Raw genomic sequence first — 21,399 nt, 5'->3', positions numbered from 1 at the left:
GAGGGAGGATCCACCAGCAAAGGTCAGGGAGGCCCCCAGGCAGTTCCTCGGCGGGTCCCCTAGAGCCTACAGGCTCTGTCACCTGGCGGGGGGGTAGGGGGGAAAGGGAGGCCGCAGCAGGCCCCGTCACTCACCTGGAGCGTCTCTGGGATTCTGGAGTGAAGGCGATGTGTTTCTCTTCCCAAATATCTTCCTCATCAGAGCCTCCATCATCAAACTGCTGTATCCTCTCTTTACAACACGCTTCAAACAAGGCAATATTCCCCTAAACAGAAACAGGAGCAACATGAAGGAGAACGGAAGGAGCCACGGACTGCCAGGCCAGCCGCCGCTCTCCCCCGTTTCTACGCCAGTACAATGAGCCTCTTGGTTGGGGGCTGCGTAAAAGGTCACTCCGAGGTGCCGAGCCTTCGACAGCTTTCTTCCCATTTCCTTCTCAGGAATGAGCATGGCAAGGACACAGAAGACGTGTAAAGGTCTGACATTACGCTCCCCAGAACAGGTTTCCCTGAACATACTAGCGTCCGAGTAGCATGGACCACCTCCTCTTTTACTCTCACTTCCGTCTGCTGAGATCCTAATTCCCAAGACTGAGCAACTAAGAGGCCTCCCCTGCTGCCCCCATTGCGCCTGAGCAAGCCCCCAAGGACGCCGCCGATGGCCGTAGGGGCTGGCTTTGGAGCCGACCCCGCCGGAGCCCACCGGCCCATCAATGTGTGTTCTCTTCTCAGGAGAAACACCCGACAAGATGGCTCTGGACAGTCGGTCCAGAAGCTGAAAACAAAGTATTCTTGTTCTTCACAAAGAGAAAAGGGTCCTCACTGTCTCAGTCAGGCTCCAAGATTCCCTCAGCTCCACCCCCCGCAACAGCACCTCACCCCATGGCTCTGCGTGACCGATGGCATGCATTAAGAGACAGATGGCTTGAGGGCTAGCCTGTGTTTCTGCGGGGGCTGGCTGGGTCCTATGGGAATGAACCTCTGGCCCCTGACCTCTGCCCTGCACCCCAGGTGGCTCCTGAGGTGGCCCAAGCGCGCTGCGTGGCGGCCCAGGCCCGGATGTTTTCACAAGAATCTTTCCAATCGGAGACGAAGCGCCTCGCCACGGCATGGAAGCCAAAGCGTACTTCCCAACTCCCCCCCTCACCAGCTCTCATCATTTCTTACAGGAAAATTTCTACTCACACTTTCATTTGTATTGAGGGTAAAGTTGATGTCTGACACCCGATCAAAAGAAACACTGCAAACAAAATACAGGTTTATGCATTTGAGTGCCCGTGAACAAGAGCATCTTAACTGCACAACAAACAGCCCTAGGACTCCCCCGTGCCTAAGCCTGCCCCGGGATGCTGAGAGTAGAAGGGAAGAGTCTCGCACACGCGGGCACAGAGCACCACCTCTCCTAGGCCGACTGACCGGCTGGCACGCAGGGACACTGGCTGCCTGAGGGTCTGCACCCTAACACACACCTGCAGACACCGACACGCCCTCCCGTGGCGTGGAGAAGCAAAAGCGGATGGGGGCAAGAAGTCCAAACTCGTGCGTTCCAACTGTCTGACCAAATGGGACCCAACACCTTGACGACTTCTACCTGGACCCCTTAAAAATCACCTCCATGTAGGCAAGTGCAAAACCTGAACTCGGATGACTAAGCAGGTCCATGGGATCCACAACTTGAAAGACAGAATCCTGGGAGAACCCCCGGGGAGTGGTGGAAGGAGGAGCAGAGGCAGCTATTCGCCTTCCCCACTAGTGCCCCGCACAGCTCACGTGAACCCTTTCTCAGGCCTCGGTCTGGCCTTCTGGAGCTTCCGCCTGGGTCTGAAGGGAAATGTGATCAAGGCCCTCCCTGTCTCCGGGCCTGGTTCCACCCACTGCACTAGCCCGCTCAGACTGCTGAGGACTACAGGCCCCTCGCCACTAAAACCACAGGATGCTGCCATTTTTTCCCTCTTGTGAACCCTCTGAACACTGCTCTGGGGGAGTGGAGTGCGCCCAGACATTTCTCTCCCTGCGCTCCGCGCTGTTCGGAGGTGGACGAGCCCCAGTTCTCCAGGGCCACGCCAACGGAGACGTCCTCTAGCAGGTTCTGCTAGGCTTTGCGGGAAGGTCAGTGCGGGCCCGGGGGGCCGTCAAAGACCCTCCCGGAGAGCAGGGACTGGGATCTAAGTCGGGAGGAGGAACACAAGAGCACCATTACAAACGCTGGAACCGTGCACACGCTGTCTACAGCAGGGGGCCTTTACAGACGGGATCTCCTTTGATCCTTACGCCAACCCTGGGAGGCAACACCATAGACCTTTCTCGACATTTTATCAATGAGGAAACTGAGGCTCTGAGGTGGTGAGTGACTTGGGCAGGTTCACTCTGCTAGGACTCTAGTCCAAGCCTCCCGCTCCTTGGCCCCCCTACTCCTAGACTCTCGATTCATGCATAAGGAGGCCGGGGGCAAGGCCCCACCAGGTGTCCGTGCCTGCTTGGCTGGGGCCAGATCTGGGGCCCTCCGGTTGTGGAGGATGCCAGGGAAGGCAGCGGGCTCTCGATGGAGCCGACCCTCACTGTGCGCCCTGCGGGAGGAGAGGAGGGGGGAGCCCCCAGCAGGGCTGCCCGCGCTGCTCCCTGCCGAAGCCGTGGGACCGAGCCGCCCACACCAGGGGAACCCGGGAACGGCAGAGGGCACAAGACAAACACGCACCTAGGGGGGCATACTCACTTGCCAATGTCATCTTGATCTGCAAACTTCTCATCATTGAAGCCAAACTGGTCAATAAAATTGGACGTCATTTGTTGCATCTGATAATCAGAAAAGGCCTGGCAACCCCAGGACCAACGACAGTGACATAATGATTCTAAGAATAAGCTAAACACTATTTGCCCATTTGTGCTCCAGAAACATTGACTACTTTCAACAGAGGGTGAAATGGGGTTGTAGTAATCTAAAGTTATTTTCCTTCAATTTAAAGAAACAATTATTTCAGACACATTTGCAAAAGGCAGGCTTAGGAACCTGGGCTACCAACCCCCGCCCCCTTCCCACATTATTTCTGTAATAAAGTCATCAGACTTTGGAGCGCCCAGGCTCTGCAGGACTGGCAGGCCGGGGTGGGACCAGGCCGCATGGGGCTCTAAATGCGCCCCACCGTCCAGACGACGACCTGCGGGACGTACAACCCGGCCATCTTTCCAGGTTTTCCCCTTTTAAAAAAAGGGTCACGAGGAATGCTAAGTTCAAGGAACGCACCAGTCGCCCTCCAGCTGTCTTGGGGGGGTGATTGTGAGGATCAATTGGGGGCTCCAAGTATGGAGCCACAATGGGTGTGTGAGTGCTCTGGAGGTCAGAGCTCAGACTGCTATTTAAATGGCCCCAGAAGACAAAAGGACAGAAAGTTTGGGGGAAAGGTGAAAAGAAGATAGAAGGTCTCTCTCTCTCTCGTTTTCTCTTCCCAAGATAGAGGGGGATTAGGGGCTTCATTCTTCTCCACAAGAGAATATAAGGAACATAATGGAGCTAAGAAGGGAGTTTTGGGAAGAGGCAACTGCCTATTTGTATAAAAGAGATCTCTGGGGGTGAAAGACTTCATGGAGGTGTGATCACATGTCCTCGGCAATAGTCTGGGAAGAGGGAGAGCCAGCCCCCAATGACAGAACATTTTGATCTTGGACAGTGGAGGGCAATATCTCACACAACCCTTGTCAGCACCTCCCATACCAAATACCCAAGGAACCACCACCACCACCACAGGCCCCTCCCCCTGGCTCTGGCCACCCCACCCCCACACTTTTCTGTATGAGGGTGAGGGAACTCTTTTCTTAAATTCACCGACTGCCAGAGAGAGTTCGGGATCTGTGAGTATATCTATTCAATGGCATTGTTCACTGAAGAGAATGGGCTGAAGCCAGCCAGCAAAGCTTGCCACTGATGGGTTCCTTCTCTAACACAACTAACAGAAAAGATGGCGTGTCTAATATTCAGATGGAATAGCAGATGGTGTCTCTGTTCCTTTTGGGGGGCTGCTTCTCCCTCTCCCATCTCCCCGGAGTTCCAATGATCACACAGGCACGTAGGGGCTACGGGTGGAGATTATGGGCATCTAGGCTCCGAGTTGGCCACCGAAGGGATCGGGCACAGGAAGCCTCTCTATCACTCTACTTTCTGACTGACAAGGGCAGTCAGACTAAAGAAAATAATCCTAAAAGAATGAAACCATTCTCAGAGTTGGCAGAAAGCCCTCACAATGAGGTTATAAAAAGGAAAAAGTTTTGAGATAAATGTGTTCTGAGATTGAAAAACTACAAACTACTCTCTTTGGATCTTTATATACCTTTGACAAACCAAGTTTAATACTTGATGCCTCACGGAATTACACAAGCGAAAACAAGTTCAGTTTTTTAATCCACAAATTCTGTCTGTGGACTTTGGGAAATCCTTTTATCTGTCTGAGGTTTGGAAGAGGATTTCCCAATCCAAAGGAAGGCAAGAGGATTTCCAACCTTCTATGCTCGGTTGGAGGATGAGTGCTATGGAGTCTAGGGTTCGGAAATCAGTGCTGCGCTCAAAGACTTACTATTTGTAAAGAGCTTAACAAAAATAACACCAAAAAGCCCCAAGACATTGTTACAAACTATACTACAGGGAAAAAAAAAGTAGGGACATGATTAAAAATCTGAGTTTGGTAAGCAAAAATCAAAACCTAAAACACAAAAACATGTTTCTATAACTTACAATAGCTAAAATGAATTTTTTTTGTGGGAAAAGTAGAAGTACCCTGTGTGACCAATCAGTCCCACCAATCCCATCAATCAGCAGTCAAGACTGACACACACACACATCTCCTAAGAGCTGGCAGCCAAAGAGCAATGCTGGGCAAGGTGAGCTCTAATGGCCTGCCAAGTTGTCCTGGGCAGATTCAAAATCAGGATTCACCAAATCATAGAAACAAGGTGCTCCCTGGACTGTTAAGAGTCCACAAGGAGCCAGGACTTCGTGCACAGAGTAGGGAGCTGCCTGACCCCAGGTCTGAAGTCTGAACTGGACAACAAAGTGCCATTCACTGGTTCTGGGCACTGCTGGAGAGAAGAACTGAACTTGAAATAGTCTCTGGGAAAAGCTTTCCGGCTTACAACAAGGCGGCTGACCAATTAGGGGGTGAGTGATGCAGACAGAAAATTAAGATGAAGGATTTAAAGTATAAATTAATCTCATCACAATGTTAACAAAGGATATAATTCGGGGTCTTGTGATAAAGGAGGACACATTGTATGGGGGTCAAGAGTCCAATAAATTCTCTCTCTGTGCCTTCTCTAGGCATTAACATGTGAGAGAAAAGCAGAACTCAGGCCATACAGGAGGGATCTCCTATCATTCTGTGAGACTTCTGCTCAGAGGGACTCTTGAGCTTCTGGCACTAATTCTTCAACTTTGGGGCCCATTTTCTTTTAGGATCCAAACTAGACTTGGCAGCACCGGTCCAAATGGGATCGAGATTCAGCACAAGTGCAGATTATTGAGGTTTTAATTCCCTTCCAAGACACTGGCTGGATGCCACTAAAGCTATGTTTTTTTGACGGAAGGAAATAGTTCTTTATTTTTATGGATTGGGGCAAAGCTGCTGTTTACCTAAGACACCGAGTTGAAGGAAGATATTGAAGAATTTTAATTATATTTCTTCCTGAAATTTGTTTTATAAAAACTCTCAGCTGTCTCTCATTATTCAAAATAACTATTAGGACTTCAGTTAATTTGGGGTTCCATGACTTATTAACACTGCCTAACAATATTATTTGGAGCTGATTGTTTTAAAAATGTACCCAGAAAATATAATGAAAATAAACATATTCCCTTCAGATACTACCTTGGGCCCCCCCTAAAAACAAACAAACAAATAAAAAACCCACTGGCATGAAAGATCATTATAAAATAGAGATATTAGCATTTATATTTAAGCATAACAGATTTATAATATTATGGAGACAATTCTTAAGAAGTTAACCTGACTTGCCATCAAAAAATCCCAAAGCAAAAACTATACCCATAACTCACTTGCTGTAAAGAAGAATCCTGCGAGAACCCCGTTTCTTTAAAGTCAATTTCATCATCACTGGATGAATGAATATGGCAGGTTGTAACCTATGTGTAAAAATGGACATAACTATTTAATACCAGTATTACAAATTTTATTATGAAACAGGTACGTTAGTTTTTCTATTAACATATATACAAAAAAAATAAAATAAAATGCACAAATAGGTTAAAACAAATTAGGGACTGATGACAGCTATAGCAACATTTAAAAAAACCTTCACCACCCAATCAACTCAATCTTTCTTGGGAGCAGATTCTGCCGCCACCTATTTCTTTTACCGCCCTGAGTCACAGACCATCCTGTGTTCATTCTATCCTTTATCACTATGAACAGAATCAATCTAACTCAAGTTATCTGGATTTGCTACTGATAGCAGCTTTGTTGGAGGAAAGGACCAGGGAAGCTGGTCAGAATAGTTAAAATGAAAAGACTACATAGGGGCCGAGTTTAGGTCAAACTACCCTCTCCATGTCCCCAATAGGGAGGCCCGACTCGGGAGCCCATTGCTCGCCTCACGCCCTGGTGACAGCTCAAAGGGATGCCTTGGAATCAATACCTCTCCTGATGTTTCACTCCAGCACGGTAAGCTTGGCAAGGTCCTTTAATAAGGATTGCGTGCAAAGGAGCCCAGCAAGCCGGGTTTGAGGCCAGAGGCCCTTGCCAGCTTGCAGGCAGTGCGAACCGCTCACTTACCCCCTGCATGGGGTATTATCAGGGTATCCTGCTGTCTGTGAGAGACCTCAAAGAAATGGCCTCAGGAACAGGCCAAGAGGAAGAGAGGTCTTGACCAATTTGCCATGGACCTAGATTGTATTTCTCTCCGGCACAGCATCCCTGCTGTCATAACACATGAACTTTCTCACTTGGGTCAATGCAGGGGAAAGATTTATTTGCTCAGATCCCTCAAGACTAAAAGTCAGCTGTCAAGAGTGCTGTCATTCATCACAATGCTGACCAAATAACATGCACTGGAATGGAATTATATCATGTGCCTGATTAAAACAAAACAAAACGAAATGAAACAAAACCTCGCTCTGACCTTTTGAAGAAATCAAGGAGATCGCTTTGTTTTTCCTTCTTAACAATCTGGGAGGGAGGCTAGCCCCTAATAGCTCCCCTTCATGCTGGGACAGTATAGAAGCCAATAAGGAGACTGGAAACCTGCCTGAATCCATCAGATGCCTTTGCTAGTGCCCAAGCTGGGCCTGTTTTGGGGTCTCTGACTGCACTCGAGGAAGAGCCTCCTGATGTCACTAACAAGTCAGGTGCGGTTGCCTCTCCGGGAACTGCTCTATTAAATGAAGCCCCTTCCCCGTTCCATCTCTTTTAATTTTAGCTTAAAAATGAATTTTGCTCTCCAACTAAAAACCTGTCACTAATTCAACAGACTAAAATTCCGGACAGTTCATCAATATGAATCTCAAATCTAGGGCTAGGAACAGCTAGGCCATAGGGCTCACTGTGGGGCGTCCCTTAACGGGTGTACCTGCTCTGAAGCACGAGAACAAGGAGCCTACTCGATCTTGACTTGTTGCCCCTATTGCTATCACAGGGCCGAAGTGAACCAGTGACTCGCCTTTCAATGTCCCATTTACACCATCCAGAGCCTAAAAAGTGCAACTGGAAAGGTGACTACCTCATCAAACAAGTGAATATGGAAAGGCTAGCAAAGTCAGCATCTCAATCCCAGGCAATTAAAAATAGCTTTCTGAGTGACAAAGGCTGGGGGAGAGTAGCCGAATACATAAGAAAAAGGGGATCCTGAATGCACATGAAGTGGGCCGGTTGATCCGGGATCCAGGCCCCCTGCCCAAACATAGTGTCCCCAGGCTCAGTCACATCTACAACGCTACAATGCTCATTTAAGGTCTGGGCCACTTAATGGTGCAACTGGACTCATCTTCTCTGAGTGATTCTGAAGTGACTTGTTATTTAAAAGCAGTCAAACCCTGGAAGACTGCTAAAATAGGTTTCACTTTAAGTAAAAAAATCTAAACTTTATTGAATTTAGTCTATAGTACATAATTTTTACATGTTTCTTAAGGGAATCATATTCAAGTTTTACTCCCTTTATGTTCTGGATGTTAAAATTAAATTATATCTTCACAAAACACATGCTAGAAGAAAAACTTTCTGCCCTTTTCCCCATCCAGAAACAAGATAATCAAGCAGCGAGAGAGAATTCTCTTCACCGTCTGGAATCAATCCCCGGCTCCTTAAAGACGAAGAGAAGCCCAGACCCCAGAAGATACCAACACAAGTGGATAGTTTTGTTCTTCCTACTGGGGATAATTGGAAATCAAAGTTCCATTTTTTAAACTCTTCATTTCATTCAATCAACCAAGTCTTTACTGAGCACCTACATGCCCAGCATGTGTCAGCTCAGTGGGATCCTTTCTAAAGTTATGGTACAAATGAGGTACCTTGCCCCCAGCAGAGAAAGAGCATCCCTCTGCCCGTCCCTTGCAGGGGAGGAATAGCTAGTTCGCTGACCCCTGCCTGGATTACTGCACATGCAAGATTATACTAAAGGATTACCTTGTAGTATAGGAAAAAAACTTGTTGGAAATAATATTCTACTAGGGTTGTTTCAAAAGACATCATGTGCAGAGAGGAACACAAAAACCGAGAAAGCCCCCCTCTGACGAGCCCCCTACACTTCTGGAAGAATTCCATATTCTCATTCCATTTCCCACAGAACATAAATTTCGCTTCCCGACAGAACCTCCATTTTCTGCAGCCCCTGATTTGAGCAGTGGCCCAAATCTTTTTTGGGAAGAAAAGAGTCTTCCTTTGCTGGGGGGCCGCCTGCCCTCTGCATCAGAATACACTGAAAGGGCTCCGTGTCCTGGACAAAGGCCGGGAAAGATCTGCATTTGCGGACACGAGAACGCTTTCAGAAGTTGTGGGGAGAGGAGCTGCCGTGTTTGCTTTCCAGCAGGCTCTCTGGCCCCCAGCACGCTCCTCACTCGTCCAAGTCCTAGCCCTCCTGCTTCCAGCCAAAGCCAGAGCGGGCTTTGGGAAGGGCCCACAAGAGCTCTTTTGCTGTGTCTGGGCCTGGGGAGGCTGAGACAGAAAAGAGAGCTTGGAAACATGTCTGTGTTTCATGCCATGGTGGGCTGAATTCAGGGGGGCAGCCGGTGATCACGCCCCCTTCTTTAGGCTTCTGGGTTAATTTTTTACGCACTGTGAGCTGGAATGTACTCTCAGGAAAAAGGACTTTTATTAAAATGACATAAAGTGAATCTCATGACAGGATAAAAATGGTATGCGATACATTCTAAATACCAACATATATGATTGTAGTTTTTAAAAATCAGGCAGCCTTCGAGACCAGAGCTAACAGCTGCGTCCATGAGTGGCTTCCTTATTTCAATAACCTAAAACTGGGGGACACCAGCCTTCCTCCAAATACTACGCTGTGAGGAAGCTCTATTTTGGAGACAACTCAAGGGAATTCTGGGGCATTGCAGCTACCCCCAAGATAAGTCAATGGGCCAGCTCAAGGCTGGGAAGCCTGGGAACAGCCCGCCTCGCCTCACTGGTAGCAAAGCCCAGGACCGGATGCTCAGCTGTGGCTTGGGCCAGCAAGCTGGTGGTAACCCAACAAAGCTTGGAGACACCCCCACGAGGAGGTCTGCGCTCCATGCCCCGAAGTTACAAATGGCTGATAAAATGAGGAGCCTTGGAGGGTCAGAGCAGAATGGAGGCAGTGCTCCCCGAGAAACTCTTAAAAGTCAAAAGGGGAGAAGCTTAAGAACTCAGGCTTTCTTCTCTTCCCTTTTAACCATCCAGCTTTGATTCAAAATTTGCCCCAGGCCACACCATGGGAGCAGGATCTGCAGTCAGGAAGGCCTGAGCTTAAATGGGGCCTCAGAGCTGGACTGGGGGTGGGACCCTGATCAAGTCACTTCACCGATGCCTGCCTCAGTTTCCTCCGCTGTAAAATGGGATAAGGTGAGTACCTACTTTGCAGGGTTGTGGTGAGGACCAACTGAGATGCTCTCTGTGACCAAGCACAGAGGGGGCGCCGTAGGCCCATAGGGCCCGTGTTCAGCTGCCGCTCCCGCCTCCTCCCACGTACCAGGTCTACCGTGTTGCGCTTGTTCGTCTCCCCCAGAGAGCTGCTGCAGAAGGTCTCCCAACGTTCCCTGACGTCGTCCGGAAGCTCTGTGAGACAGAGGAAACAGCGTCACTGGGCGGCCCTACTGTGTATGCACAAACCACAGGATTTGTGGGCAAGAGCCCCATGCCCAGGGCCTGGCCCTCTCAACCTGGAGCATCCCAAGGTTTCAGGCTAACCCCTTGGCCTCTTACAGCCAAGTGGCCACCAAGCCCCAAGGGTAGTTTGGCAAAGCTCAGCCTCTGAAGTGGGTACCCGAACACCCCTCCCTCCCAGGGAAGTGTCCCGGCTCGAGTCCTCAGAGGGGTTGGTGCTGGGTTTCCTGGCGGCCCTTCCAGAGTCCCTCAGAAAGAAGGCCTGCCAGCTGCTCGGCAGGTGCCCCGGCATCTACACGAGACAGAATGCTTTTCCATCTGGACAAACCCAGCTCTCACCTGGCTACGAATGATTGCTGAGGTAGCGCAAAGTCGCCCCCACTTATAGTAGGGGGAGAGCAACACAGGGACCCCAACTGAGGCCAAATGCTGACTAAAGGGGACAGATCCCGCCAGCCCAGCTAGGGATAGGAAGAGGCCGAAGGAGACTGAAGGTTCACATGAGAGCAATCCACAAGCTGAAATGAAGTTCTACAACCCAGGTGGATCATGGACCCTTCAGAAACCTGGAGAGACCCAAGCCCTCCTCAGAGTCCCATGTACCTGGGAGCACAAAGGTCCCTAGACAAGAGCAAGAGCACTCTGGGAGACTGGTCTGTGTTGTTTTTAAAGACTAAAAAGGCCTGCCTTAGAAACCACGCCATGATCACCTCTGACTTACGCCACTGGTGGAAAAACCCTAGAGCAGATTCCCTGGGGCATCCGCACCATGATGTGCTTCTTAAAATAACAATGGTGACCATGAAATAAGGCACTACACAGAGCATGCCGGAAGGACCCAGAACGAGCGTGTAATTTGGAATGAATCTAAAACCGACTTGCCTTTAATCAGCTGCTGCACTAACGTGCTGTTTGGCCCCTTGTCCGTGCTGTGCACGATGCAGTTGGCGATCCTCGTTAAGTGGCCCATGTAACCATGGCGTCGGCCTCCTTCGGCCCTGAAAGAAGGACAAAGTCGGGACTGAGTAGGGACAGTGGGCTAAACTGATACCTGACCAAGTGTTCAGGCCCTTGGGGAATGGGTTTGTGGGTAAGCATCTGTGATCTCAATGTTGAATGAAGGATCAGGCAGCTGCCATGGGAAAGGGCTGACGAGTGCGGAGCAGGGAAGCCCCTTTGAGCACCTGACGGTCCATTTTTAGTGCCTTGACCCTCTTTGAGTTGGGTTTAGATGATGAAAAGATCCTTCTGGGTGAGAGGTGCCCTTTTCTTTGGGTCTGGTCAGCCAGACCAGAGAACAAACTCTGAGTGGGCGCCGGTCAGCCTAAGGCACGTTTCAGGCGTGCCACACCTCTGTGCTCGGCACGGTTTTCCACAGCCAGTAAGAAAAGCTCTTGTTTGCTATTAAAGCCAATTCAGTGAGGATGACTAGGTGGGTACCAAGGTCAGATGGTCCCCAATATGGAGTTTTTTCCCCAATCTCAGGGACTGTCAAGGATATACTGAGAGCTTCTGTCCCAGTACATCTGCCTTCTGGTCAGCCCCAAGCCTAAAAATCACCCTCCATGAACCTAGACGCACCTGACTGGCTGGCTTTCTACATGGAAGCAGATGATGTTTCCCCCTCCCCCATCTCAAGTGACAGAGCCCAGTCCACCTTTGCCTATTCACGCCTCCGTGCCTCGCACTGAGTCCCACAAGTGGGTCAGAGCCAAGCACAGCTTTCAGACCCACAGGTTCAGATACTGAGAGCTTTCTGCACTTTAAGACCTGCTGCCTAATTAACTTACAAATCTAAATGCGGTTCCCAAGAGAGAAAAATTTGATTACTCACTGTTTCTTCTCATTCATTTCCCAGGCTTCAAGTATTCGTTCCACTAACTGGCACTTAAGAAACAGCTGTTTTTGTTTGTTTATTTTTAAGAGAAAAGAAAAAAAAATCCAGTTAACATTGAAATGTTTTCCCCATAAAAGCAGTGTAGTCACAGAACATTATGTATGATTTAAACAGCCAACAAAGGTGGCTAAACAAAACTCATATGACTAGAAGCAAAAAAGAAAAAGTTCCCAGATCACAAGACAGATGGTCAAATACAGGGCCTCCCATTATAGCAAGTCAAACTAATCTGGAAATTCAAAGGAAAAAAAAAGACTTGCTTTTTCAGGATTGAGATCAGCTAAGAAAATTAAGCCAAGAAGTCTGACCAAAGATAATATTATTCCTACAGGGAACCAGGCTCTGGGGATAAATTAGAAATGACGGCCCAACCGTGAGCTTCTTTCAGGGCAGAAATGCCAAGTAAATCATGCTAACAAGGACTAAAGAGAAGCTGCCTTAATGCAGGTGGAGAGGCAGATTCAGAAAAGAAAAAAGAAGAAATGCTCCATGTGGGAACTTGGCCCCCAGGAAGGGAGAGGTAGCAACAGGGGGGGCCCGGCAGGCTGAGCCCCCACAGACGTGTTAACTGAAGCTCAGGAAGGTGAAGGCATCTGCCCCCAAAAGGCAGGTTCCAAGCCCTGAAACCCCCCACGGTGCTCCCCAACATCCATTCCCTCATTCAAGGACACACAGGAAGAGAGGGCTCTTACGTGTCTCAGTAAAAGATTGTCACCAGTGGAATCTTGATCAGTAACAGTGCCATTTTCTGGGCTTTCAAAAGGGCTTGCAAGAATCAAGGCAATACAGATTTCTACTTGAGTATGTAAAAAGTTATTCCATGTATATTTGAAGAACATATCCTGCCAAAAAAAAAAAAAGAGAGAGAGAGAGAGAGAAAGAGCGAGAGCTTTATTTTAAAACTCTCAGTCCACTCTACAAATGAATTTAAAACACAATTTCACTAAAGGAAACTCAATCAGCAGCCATGGTATGTCTACAAAGTGAGAATGGAGGGTCTCAGCATAGGTCACACTTAAATGAACAATCAGCCTGGACGGTAGAAAAGGTCTGTCCGCTCTATGGGTCCATGAGTATTTTCACAGAGTCTCGGAGGAAGAGCATGAAGCACCTGCGATGGTAAGCTCTCGACAGAAGGGGATTTCAATGAGAGGTGCACACGGGCACACATGCACACAACACACATCGCGCCATTGCAGCGGCCAGTCTTCTGAGCAGTGTGATCATTCCCCACAGAGCTCCTGGTCTGCAAATCCTGCAGCGTCAGCCAAAGGCGTGTGACAAAGGAACACGGGGAGCCCCTTACCCGCTCACAGACAGCCTGAGAGCCATGCTCTGGGGACGGGGCACCGACCAAAATCATAAAGCCTCAGTCAAATTCTGACATTCCAACAAGGGACTGAAAACAATCCTACCAAAAGGCCCGCCATCGGCCTGAATTTAATGATGCTGCAAAACCGTATTTGTCTTCTGTGTGCTGAGCAGCCAGAATTCTGTGGGCTAGGGCTACTGTTCACTTTCTAGCCAATACTAGTCAGAATGAGAGAAGAAAGCAGATCAGAGAACACAGGTAAGAATGACTCTTACTGACTCCCCCAAGGGGGGAAGATTCGCACCCTCTCCTGGGGAAGAGAGCATCGAGGTCACGATCCTACTTCGGGGATTCTTTGGTTTCCTTTTCCCCCTAGGAAATGCTTTTTAAAAATGAGACCCTACCGACTCTCTCTTCCCCATGGTACCTGTTCCCGACATTAGATCATCTGGAAGAATCCAGGAGATTCCTCAAGCTCTTCGAAATTAAGTAATGAAAACAAAGGACAGACAATTCCCACGTGAACTTTCCTGGCCTAAGCACATCGACCAGCCAAGCGGCCAAAGGCAGCGGGGCAGTCCTGCCCTCGGGGGGCTTGTTCTCTCCTGAAGGGGTCCACACACCTTCCTACGAGTCCAGCGTGTGATGCTCGTGCGCATGCGCCCGCACCCAGAAGGACGATCCACTAGCAGGGGAGGGAAGGAGGGATGGCCTTGTGCTGGAGATGCAGCTCTTGGGCCAACTTTCAAAGGAAAGCAGGGACAAGAAGACGTGGAGAACGCATCCCAGACCGGGGGGACAGCCAGGGCAGAGGCACGGCGATGGGAGAGTTACTGGAGTAACACGGGGGAGCCAAGCTACAAAGAGCCTTCCAGGCCCAAATGGGGAAGTTCGAGGGAAGCAGTAGGCACAGGCCTGTTCAGAACTGAGATTCACAAAGAATTCTTTGGCTGGCTAGAAGACGGAATGGAGAAGGGGGAGGCTGGAAAGGGCGAGTCAGAGAGGATGGTCACAAAGACGAGGAAAGGCTCAGGGGAGGCTCTGCCCAGTCCCCCCAACCCCATTTCCCCTGACCTCACAGCCAAAGCTCTGGACGGAACACAGACTCCACAGCCCCCATAAACACGGACAAACTGACAGATGGACTGTGGGGGAATCTATTGAGGATACAGGAGAGAGGGGGTGCTGTGAAAAACAAAGCTTCCAGAGCACAATCCTCGGACACGCTCCCCAATGGACCCAAGGGCTGGGGCACTAGTCATGTGAGCCCTTACCAGGATCACGCCAATGCTGTTGAGTTCCATGAGGTCCACATTGACACTGTTTGTGTTGGTTTGTAAGAGGCTCGAGATCAGTCGGATCACATTTAAGCGAGTGTTCCCCACAGGAGGGTCCAACACACCCCATGTTGTCTTCATAACACTTTTCTAAAGAGAGAAAAACACTTGGTCTCAAACCAAAATATCACTTTCCATAAAGTGGTTTGTATATAGACTGGCTCCAATTTTTCAGGAAAAAAAAATAATAATCTTCAGACTAGGATTAGCAGGCCGGGTTGATTTCCAATAAACTCATTTCCATGGCCACATATACATTTAACTAATGTAACGGAACCAAAATACAAGAAGAGAAACTGTTCTCAAAGGATCTGGGGCTAAAAGGGGCCTGAAAGTCACCTATTCTCATCTTTTTATTTTGAAGACGAGCTCAGTGAACTCCATTCTACCTTCTTAACAATTCCTCGTCCTATATATCAGTAAATTTGTTCCCGCTTCCATAGGTACACACTTCCCATTTTACACTCAGTATATGCCAGCTTAACCCAAAATTTGGAGACTTAAAACATATTTTAAAAGCCATAGAGAGTCTAAAGCAGGTAACCTTACCCTAGAAACAAGGGGAAAATTTCAGAGGATGAATTTGGTGGAAAAAAAAATCTGCCGTTTATTTCAACGTAATCCTATGTGTTTTATTTTACGCAGGTGGCAATTTTGCTTCTGAGACAGTTTTTATAGGCTTCTCGTGAATATGCCTAAAGTGTTTAGGCCACAAAATAGCTTAAAGAACCTCTGGTTCACAGAAATACATTAGGACACTACAAAAAAGCCTTTTAGGAGAGGAGCCATGGCAGATAACCTTCTTTCAGGAGCATGCCCCATTGCACAAAACCCAGAAAGACATCTTACCCAACTGTCACGTCGTTGTTCCATAAGAACTTAGGCAGGAAGAGCTGACTAATGGCCCTCTTCAACTCCCCCCATTGTGCCTCGCCATATCCAGGGGTATGGCTTTATATTCATAGCATGCCTTGGCCGTCACCAAGACCGATTCCCAAACTAGAGCCACCTTGAGGCTGCATTCGGTATTGGTCCAATACTTTTAGCATCCACCAAAAACGAGTATATTATAATTAACAGAAAGAGAAGACCCCAGAAGTTAGCATGTACCAAGTGGAATCCCAGATGGAAATTACCCCCACTGATGTTTATGTCATTAGAAGCTGGGAAATCTTGGAAGCAACATTCTATTCAAAGAAACTCAGACTTAAACAAAATGCTCCAAGTTGAGCATGTTTTCAAAATATTCTGAATAGAAGCTGTTATGGGCCAGAATTTGACTTAGCACCTTGTTTCAAGTTCTGGCCCATAACAGAAGCATTCCCAAAATGCTGAGAAGGTTAAGCAAAAAAATCTGGATTTTACCTGCTTATTAGTTAACAATAACCATTCCCAATAGTGACCATTGGAGGTTTTCTAGGACCTGGCAGCTGTCCCGAGAGCACGCCACAAAATTCATTTGGACCAAAGTTACATCCCATAGCGCCTCAGAAAGGTAGCTGTGAGCCACAGCTAACACAAAGATTCAGACTGGGAAACCAAGGCTGCCTTCCCACCTTCTAAGGATCACCCTAGAACGTCCCCAAGTAACAGACACATCCCTGTGGCTCTGACCACTCTAAGGAGCATCATTACTCTCTCCTGTTCACTGGCAAAGAAAGAACTTAATTTGGTAGATGAAAACTGAAAACTCTTCAAGTCTCATACAGTCCCTGGCAATTTCTTGCTCTCTCAATAAGAGAGCTTTGAAGCAAGATGGCCACTACCATCCTTAGTTAGTACACGCCTCTTCAAAGACTGTCAGTTTCTGGATGACAGTTTCAGAGATGAGAACTGTATGTAACAAAATATGATAAGAATTATCTTGAAGACATTATTTAATTCAAAGACTGGTTCTTGGGAAGAGAAAAAAAACCCCAAATTTTCAAAAGTGAGAAACTCTACTACTTTCACTCTAGGACTTTTCAATTTTACCAATTAAGATAACATATATGTACTATATGTTTTTACTCATGGTTAATTGCAGGAAAGTAAAGGAGTTTATGAAGACAAAATTTGCCAGTAGATTCTGAGGCCAGAACTCTAATAAGGGGACAAATTTTTCTTAATTTCATGAACTTACCTTGGGAGGCTCAAGCAGGAGTTCATGGAAAGCTGAAAGTCTTCCTCTTATAGCTTCTAAAACACTTTTGTTGACTGAATATGCCGAATGACTCATGCCTGGTGGGCAGATTTCTATATGGCCTTCAAATCTTGAAATAAAGCAAATTCATTTGTCTAATATATAAATATACGAATATGCAAATCATTCAATTCTTTGAAAGAGGGAATTCACATATGACCAACATCCTTCTCTATAGAAGACTGAAGTATTGCAGTAACATTAGGAGCGGAGTTTAATAGAATGGACACAGTCCAATAGACGTTCAAGGCACTGCCATCAGGGAGGGAACTGAGAGTTCTTTCTTTTCTCTGTCAAATGAAGCCAAGGCTCCATCCACTGCATGGATTTGACTCTGAAGGCAGGAATCAATCCATCAACCAACATTTATTTAGCATCTACTCTGAGTCAGGTATTGGGTGATGGAGCTACAAACAAATGAAACAAACTCTATTCCCAATGTGCTTATTTACATTTTAAATTATTCTACAAATAGTCATTTCTAAGGTACAAGTTAGAAAGAGAGAAAAAAAAGAATATCATCAAGCAACATCAAGCAGCTTATATGCTAATGGAGCTGAAGGGTGGTCATAGTCATAGGTCACCTTGTGGAGGAAAAGAGCAAAAACCATTATCAGGAGGCCAAAAGGCTCCCAGCCTACTTGTTTTATCAGAGCAGCTTGCTAAGGCATTATACTGCAGATTCTAACCTCTAGTCCTCCTTGCTAGGAAATATCGTGAGGGCCGAAATGGTTATTTCCTCCTTGGGGAGTCTTGGTTAGCCCCAGAAGCAGATGAGTGAGAAGCATTACTACTACAGGATGTGGGAAAAGCATAACTACAACACGCTGTTACTAGTTAATAATGTTTACCAACACTTTAGATATTTGTCAGATTCACTGACAAGATTTCTAAATGATCCCAAATGAGTGCTAAAGATATTGAGCTACAACCTCATCAAATCTTCCTCTCTAGATGGCAAAGACAGCCAAAGAAATGTGGTACTGCCATAATTATAATGTTAGGAAACTCTAGAGGCAGGCAGGATACAAAAGCTCCTCAAAGCGTTGTTTTGAAATTTTAAGTTTCTAAAAAACCCACACAAATCATAAGCATGTCTATTATATGTTCCCAACAAAACAGGAAGAGATAGAATGAGAAATTACATTAAAAATAAGTGAAGACAGTATAAAAAACAGTTGGGGGTCCACTCACCAAGGCATGTACAGGCACTCCATGAACACAATTATAAAACATTCTTCACACAAATAAACACAGATATAAATAACTGGCTCATGGGTGGGCCAAGCCAATATGATAAAAATGGCAATACTACCAAAAGTTATTTACTTATTCGGTGTCACACCTATCAAACTACTGAAGAATTTTATAGAGCTAGAAAAAATAACAAAATTCATATGGAAGAATAAAAGATCAAGGATATCAAAGGAATCAATGAAACGGGGGATGGAAGGAGGGTCTAGCACTAGCAGTTTCAAACTATGCTGCAAAGTTGTAATTATTAAAAATCATCTGGTTCTGGGTAAGAACAGAAAAGTTAGATCAACAGATAAAATGTAATATATACAGAAGCAAATGAGGACATGACGATGTTTAATAAAGCCAAATATTTCAACTATTTGGGAAAGAAGTCAATATGAGACAAAAATGGTTGGGAAAAGGCAAAAAGTGACATATAGAACATCTCACACCAAATACAAAAAAAATGTTCAAATGAGTTAAGATATGAAAGGGTAACATCATAACCAAATTAGAAGAGCATGAAAGAAATTATCTGTCAGATCTATGGATAAGAAAAGAGATTATAACCAAACAAGAAAGAGAAATTCAAAGAAGGTAAAACAAACAACGTTGATTACATAAAATTTTGCACAAACAAAACACCGATGTGGTTAAAATGAGGGGAAAAAAATCTTTGCTGGGTTTTTCTAAGTGAAGGCAATATTTCTCAAGTGTACAGGGAATTGACTCAAATTTATAAGAATAAGAGTCATTCTTCAATTGATAAATGATCAAGGAATACGAACAAGCAGTTTTTAGAGGACACAATCTAAAATATCAATAGTCTTATGGGAAAAAGTGCTCTAAATCACTAATAATTTAAAAAGAGATACCATTTCATGTCCATTAAAAATTGACTAAAATGACAGAAAAAGAAAATGACCAATGATGGAAAATGAGGACACTAATGCACTGTTGTTGAAGCTATGAACATTCTAGAGGAGATTTAGAACTATGCCCCAAAAGCCATTAAATGTCAAGCATAGCCTTTATTTCAACAAAACTGGTACTAGGCTGAAATCCCAAGGAGATCAAAGAAAAAGAAGAACCCATATATACAAAAACTATTAATAGCAGTTCTTTTTGTGGTGGTAAAGAGCTGGAAATGTAAGAGATGTCCATGAATTGGGGAACAGCTGAATAAATCGTGGAATAGGATTGTGTTGGACTGTAATTAGGTTATAGGAGATGACAATCAGAATGGGTTCAGAAAAACCTGAAAAGATTGCTATGAACCTGGCAAAGTGAAATGAGTGAGCTCAGACATCATACATAGTAAAGGTAACATTGTAATCCTAGACCAGGCTTCTCTGATCAATGCAGTAAAAGCAAAGCAACATTATAACAACAGACCAGGCTTCTCTGATCAATATAATGAAGGCAACATTGTAACAACAAACCAAGCTTCTCTGATCAATGCAGTAAAGGCAACATTGTAACAACAGACCAGGCTTCTCTGATCAATGCAGTAAAGGCAACCTTGTAACAACAGACCAGGCATCTCTGATCAATGAAATGATTCATGACAATTTCAAAGATGAGATCCCCCTCTAGGAAAGAAGACGGAGGACTCAGGACAGATTGAAGAATACATCTTTCTTTCTTTCTTTTTTAAGAAACATGAATAATGTGGAAACTTTGTTTTGCATAACTTCTTATTTGCAATGGGTTTTGTATTTCTTTCCTTCTTAATGCGGGAAAGGATGAGGACAAATTAAGAGAATCTAAACATGAAAAAACATTGAATTGAAAAGTCAACTTTTCTGTACAGAGATCAAACGAGGAACAAGGGTGACCCAAAAATTTCAAGTAAAATACTCCCAAATTTGAATAACACCAAGTGGCACAGGCAGCCTTTCCTATGGAGCTTTTTTATCCGAACTATTCTACTTTGTAAAGCCATTTAACGGCCTGCTTTTTCCATCAGGACAAACTGCTGATCCTATCCACAAGTGGCACTCAACTCAATTCCTTGGTGGGCCTTTGACATCTGCTGCCCACCTCGTGCCTGCTTCCACTTCTATAGAAAAGGGCCTGGACAAGTAACCGTAAGCCAGTGCCAAGACCAATGGAGGAACTGGAAATGGAGCAGAACACTTGGGACCTGCTTCGAGACTATGTTCATGCTCTCCTTTCTGACCCCCACTTCATCAGGGGTATCTATAACTCCTTAACAATGTCCCTTTTCCTCCCGTCCCCTCCTTGCAGCTAGACCTAACCCTTACTTGTACCCCCTCAGAAAAGGGCCCAGGGAAGAGACTTGGACCAAATGCACATCTGTAGGAAACCGAGGCACTCAAACACAAAGCCCCATCCTTGTCCAGCTCTTTCTGACAAAGACACTGGCAAGATGAAGACGCAAGTCCGGGACCTGAGGGGTCTGGTGAGTTAAAGCAACTCTTCCAAACCACAGAGCTCGTCTCACATAGCACTTGACCAAACTGGGAAATGCTTCCTATCTCTAGTCTGCACAGAAAACAGCTCCTAATGGTGTGAGGATTGCTCCACACTACACAGTTTGGCCGCTGCCAGCTTTAAAAGGTGACTTCCTGGCCCAACAGGACACAAGTTCTACCCCATGCTGGGCCCATGACTCTTCGTCCAAGGCAGGTACTAGAGTGCCCCAGAGCTCAGTGTCAGCAGCAGGACTTCTTACCAAGCATCCTTTACTCCAAGGCTGGCTCTCAAGCCCCACGTGGCCTTGTACAATGTTAATCCATCCTCCTATTTATATGGTATTTTTAGGCTCCCAAAGTGAGATTTACAAAACACTTTGAGTCCATTATTTCACTGGATTTACATTATATTCCTGAGGTTTTTAATTAATCAATAAACAAATAAGTAACTGCTGAGTACGGGCTCCATGCTCAGAGCTGAAGATACATGAAGCCCAGACCACCCCTTCCTACAAGAAGCTGACATTTTAACTGGGTGACGCCAGACATCAATGAGAACATACAAGGTAAGTATAAACAAGGTAGGAGACCCAGAAATACCGCCGGGTGGAGGTGATGCTTGAGCAGGGAGGGAGGGTCCTCTGAGCACAGACTAGGATCAGCATAAAGGAACCGAGACAGAAAGTGAGAAATT

The 21,399-nt window shown here is 46.2% G+C and overlaps 1 protein-coding gene across 8 annotated transcripts in view; it reads right to left on the bottom strand.

Moving 5' to 3' along the window:
* Positions 1-21,399, bottom strand: part of PPP6R3 (protein phosphatase 6 regulatory subunit 3) — an 83,752-nt gene that overhangs the window by 10,092 nt on the left and 52,261 nt on the right. For 4 of the 8 annotated variants that reach the window (XR_007948485.1, XM_051967117.1, XM_051967118.1 and 1 more), the window contains exons 10-19: positions 16,969-17,098; positions 14,784-14,936; positions 12,890-13,039; positions 12,135-12,199; positions 11,183-11,298; positions 10,167-10,252; positions 6,040-6,126; positions 2,713-2,810; positions 1,185-1,239; positions 135-265 (exon numbers count right to left, since the gene is read on the bottom strand). Coding sequence is in view for 7 of the 8 variants with exons in the window: in XM_051967117.1 (XP_051823077.1) it covers positions 135-265; positions 1,185-1,239; positions 2,713-2,810; positions 6,040-6,126; positions 10,167-10,252; positions 11,183-11,298; positions 12,135-12,199; positions 12,890-13,039; positions 14,784-14,936; positions 16,969-17,098 (1,071 nt within the window). In the remaining variant the exon portion in view is untranslated. The remainder of the gene's footprint in view (positions 1-134; positions 266-1,184; positions 1,240-2,712; positions 2,811-6,039; positions 6,127-10,166; positions 10,253-11,182; positions 11,299-12,134; positions 12,200-12,889; positions 13,040-14,783; positions 14,937-16,968; positions 17,099-21,399) is intronic. The other 4 variants (XM_051967119.1, XM_051967120.1, XM_051967121.1 and 1 more) reach the window with 2 other exon arrangements.

The sequence above is a fragment of the Antechinus flavipes genome, chromosome 6, assembly GCF_016432865.1.
Source record: "Antechinus flavipes isolate AdamAnt ecotype Samford, QLD, Australia chromosome 6, AdamAnt_v2, whole genome shotgun sequence".
Taxonomy (NCBI): Eukaryota; Metazoa; Chordata; class Mammalia; order Dasyuromorphia; family Dasyuridae; genus Antechinus; species Antechinus flavipes.
Note: the sequence above shows the minus strand (reverse complement) of the source record. Positions and strands in the feature narration are given on the sequence as shown.